General features: G+C 37.9%; 1 protein-coding gene across 1 annotated transcript; it reads right to left on the reverse strand.

Annotated features, from left to right (window-relative positions):
• Positions 1,000–1,938, reverse strand: LOC102172036 (olfactory receptor 8S1-like). Its single transcript, XM_005680126.2, has one exon. It carries the CDS (start codon positions 1,936–1,938, stop codon positions 1,000–1,002), a length of 939 nt encoding a protein of 312 aa, XP_005680183.2.

Consider the following 3,070-nt stretch of genomic DNA (forward strand, 5'->3'; position numbering starts at 1 on the left):
AAACATACTTTATAAAGAAATCTTACATTAAGCATCTTTAATAGCAGTTCAGTTTTGCTGTTTTGTTCATATAGTTTTAAGGGTTCATTGTTAAGTTTAATTCTGGGATTTTGTGTTGATGTTGTAATAGCAATGAATAATTTTCTATGTTAACATATTTTTTGTCTGTTCACTAGATTTTGGTGTATAGAAACTATTTTTGTATCAATATATTAAGATTTTTGCATCATTTAAGTCTCTTCGAGTACTAATAATTTTTCATTTCTAATGGAATTCTTAGATTTTCCAGGTAGAAAATTTCATCATTGCCAATATTTGTAGATTTTTTTTCCTCAAACAAAATTTAAATCTTATATCTATCCTCATATAGCTGCAGTGGGGAGAAATTACATGGTCTTATTAAGTAATATGATAATTATTCTTTTATTGCTAGTTACTTTAGCTGTAATTCCTCCAATCTGATTTGATCACAAACCTTCTGGTGGGCTATTGATTAAAGTTAAACATTTTAAAATGAAATATAAAGACTTTTTTGAATCTTTCATTATTAAGCATTTCAGATTGAGTTTTTGGTAAATTTTATCCTATTAATTTTTTTTGAGAAATCAAACCACCTATGTATGTTAACTTTTCACCCTAGTTAATTTGTTGTCTTAGTGTGCTTGTGGAAGAATGCTTTCATATTCTTTCCCAATCAATAGAGCATAGACTTTTCAAATGGAAGTTTAAAATATATGCCTCTACTTTTCAATAACAAGATGTGGTGCTCAGGCAAGCTCTAGGATCTTTTGTGTACCCTATTTGACTCTGTGTTGAGGCAGGAAGGGGGCTTCCCCAAGACTCAGTGGTAAAGAATCTGCCGGCAGTGCAGGAGACATGGGAGACATGAGTTCTAAAAGAGATGGACATGACTGAGCGAGAGCAACGAGCGTGAGAAGGAAGGGGCAACATAAGAGAAAGCTCAGTCTTTGCAGTTTTGATGAGTAAATGTAACTTACTTCAGTGCCTAAAATATTGCGAATATTTTCCCAATGTCCTTTTCACAGCTGTCTTTACTTCCTTGTTCCTTAGGCTGTAGATAAGGGGATTCAGCATGGGTGTGATCACACTGTATTGTAAGGAAGAAAGCAAATCCAGGGAGGAACCAGAGGGAGGCATGAGATAGCGAAGCATACCTGAGCCAAAGAACAGGATCACTGAGATGAGGTGGGAGGAGCAGGTGGAGAAGGCTTTGCTTCTGCCTGTGGTGGAGCTGATGCTCAGAATGTTGAATATAATACGAACATAGGAGAAGAAGAGTGGGAGGAAGTTTCCAAGCCCGAGGAATATAGTGGAGAAGGACAGGATACTGATATTGATGGAGATATCAGAGCAAGACAGGGGGAAGAGGGAGGGCAGCTCACAGGTGTAGTGGTGGATAGTTTGAGCATCACAGAAATCCAGATTAATAGCCAAGAGTGCAATGATGACTGCATTGAGAGAGGCCAGGCCCCAGGAGCCCCACACCAGCCCCTGACAGAGCTGCTTGCTCATCACCTGGTCATAGAGCAAGGGGTGGCAGATGACGGCATAATGGTCATAGGCCGTGACTGAGAGCAGACAGGCTTCATTTCCCACAGTAAGAAACACAAAGAAGACCTGGGCCAGACAGCCCTCTACTGAGATGGTCTTCTTCTCAGACAGGAGGTCCTTCAGGAGCTTGGGCACAGTGACAGAAGAGAAGCAGAGGTCTAGGAGTGATAGATGACTCAAGAAGAAGTACATGGGCGTGTGGAGGTGGGAGTCAGTCCTGATCACTAATATCATTGTCAGGTTCCCCAGTAGTGTCTGGAGGTAAGTTTCCAGGAATAATACAAAGAGCAGAACTTGGATATGGGGGTCGTCAGACAGCCCAATGAGAATAAACTGGGTGATGGTGCTGTGGTTCCTCAAGGCCATTTGTTGAGATTATTTTCCTGTAATAAAATAAAGGAGAGGTGAGATCTCCTATGATTGTTCCTATTTCCTTCACAGCATCACCCCTTCTGCTTACACATTTCCCCTGTGCTGTTTGGGTGCTGTGTTGAGACACTCAGTATATCCCTCACTGTACCTCAGAAAGAAGTTTTATTCTATTTTGTCAGTTGCTGTTCTTGGATTGCAGTCTTCACATACTTAGCAGAGAATCTCATTCCTTTGTTATAGGGATTTAATTGGAAAATAAATATACCTGGCTTCCTTGTACATTCATGGTAGTTAGTTTCCACCTGGATTTTTCCTGTTGTTTAGAGAGCCTTTTAATAATTTGGTTTTTAGAACCATTATAGTATGGATTTGCAGCAGTTGTTTTAAACTTGTCTCCTTTCCATATCATTATATTTTAGGTTATAATCATCCAGTGACTTCTAACTTCCTAAGCAGCTCATTAAATTTCCATTAACTTTGTGTATGTGTGTGTGTACAGAGTATCTCAATCACTATCTAAGTTTTTTTCTCAAAGTGACTCTGTGATTTATTTATGGCAGCTGATGATATCTATTTTACTGTTGAAAAATACGATATTCAGGGGGATTTTGTAATGCCATGTTGACAACAAGTAAAAAACCATTGCTTTTTCTAAAACCATTGCTTTTTCTAATCTACCAGGCTTGATCCATAGGTACATAGGCCATTTTTCCTGTTCCAGTATTCAGAGTTCTTTCTTATTCATCTTTAACCTACTTTTAAATCAAATTGGCTACTTTTGATGTCAGAAAAGTGTATTTGTTTCTGTGCTTCTATTATTCTCCATTCAGATGTTCTCCATTTTAATCTATGGATCCAAATTCTTAACTGACCTTAAATCCTGTCTTTTTTTTTTATAGTCTCTCCTGACAGCTCTCTCTTCTAAACTCACAACCTTCTATTTAAATCACGGACTCCTTGTTTTCAGTGGCTTATGTCATAGTCTGAATTCTGATTTTTTTCTCATTAATGTTAAATATGTTTTCTCAGATTTCCCCTCAAGGCTATGAGCTCATTGAGAAAATGGACCACATCTTAATAGCAATCACAAATTAATTATTTCTAGCTTCATCTTCACACATTTTGT

This window comes from Capra hircus, chromosome 5 (assembly GCF_001704415.2).
Source record: "Capra hircus breed San Clemente chromosome 5, ASM170441v1, whole genome shotgun sequence".
Taxonomy (NCBI): Eukaryota; Metazoa; Chordata; class Mammalia; order Artiodactyla; family Bovidae; genus Capra; species Capra hircus.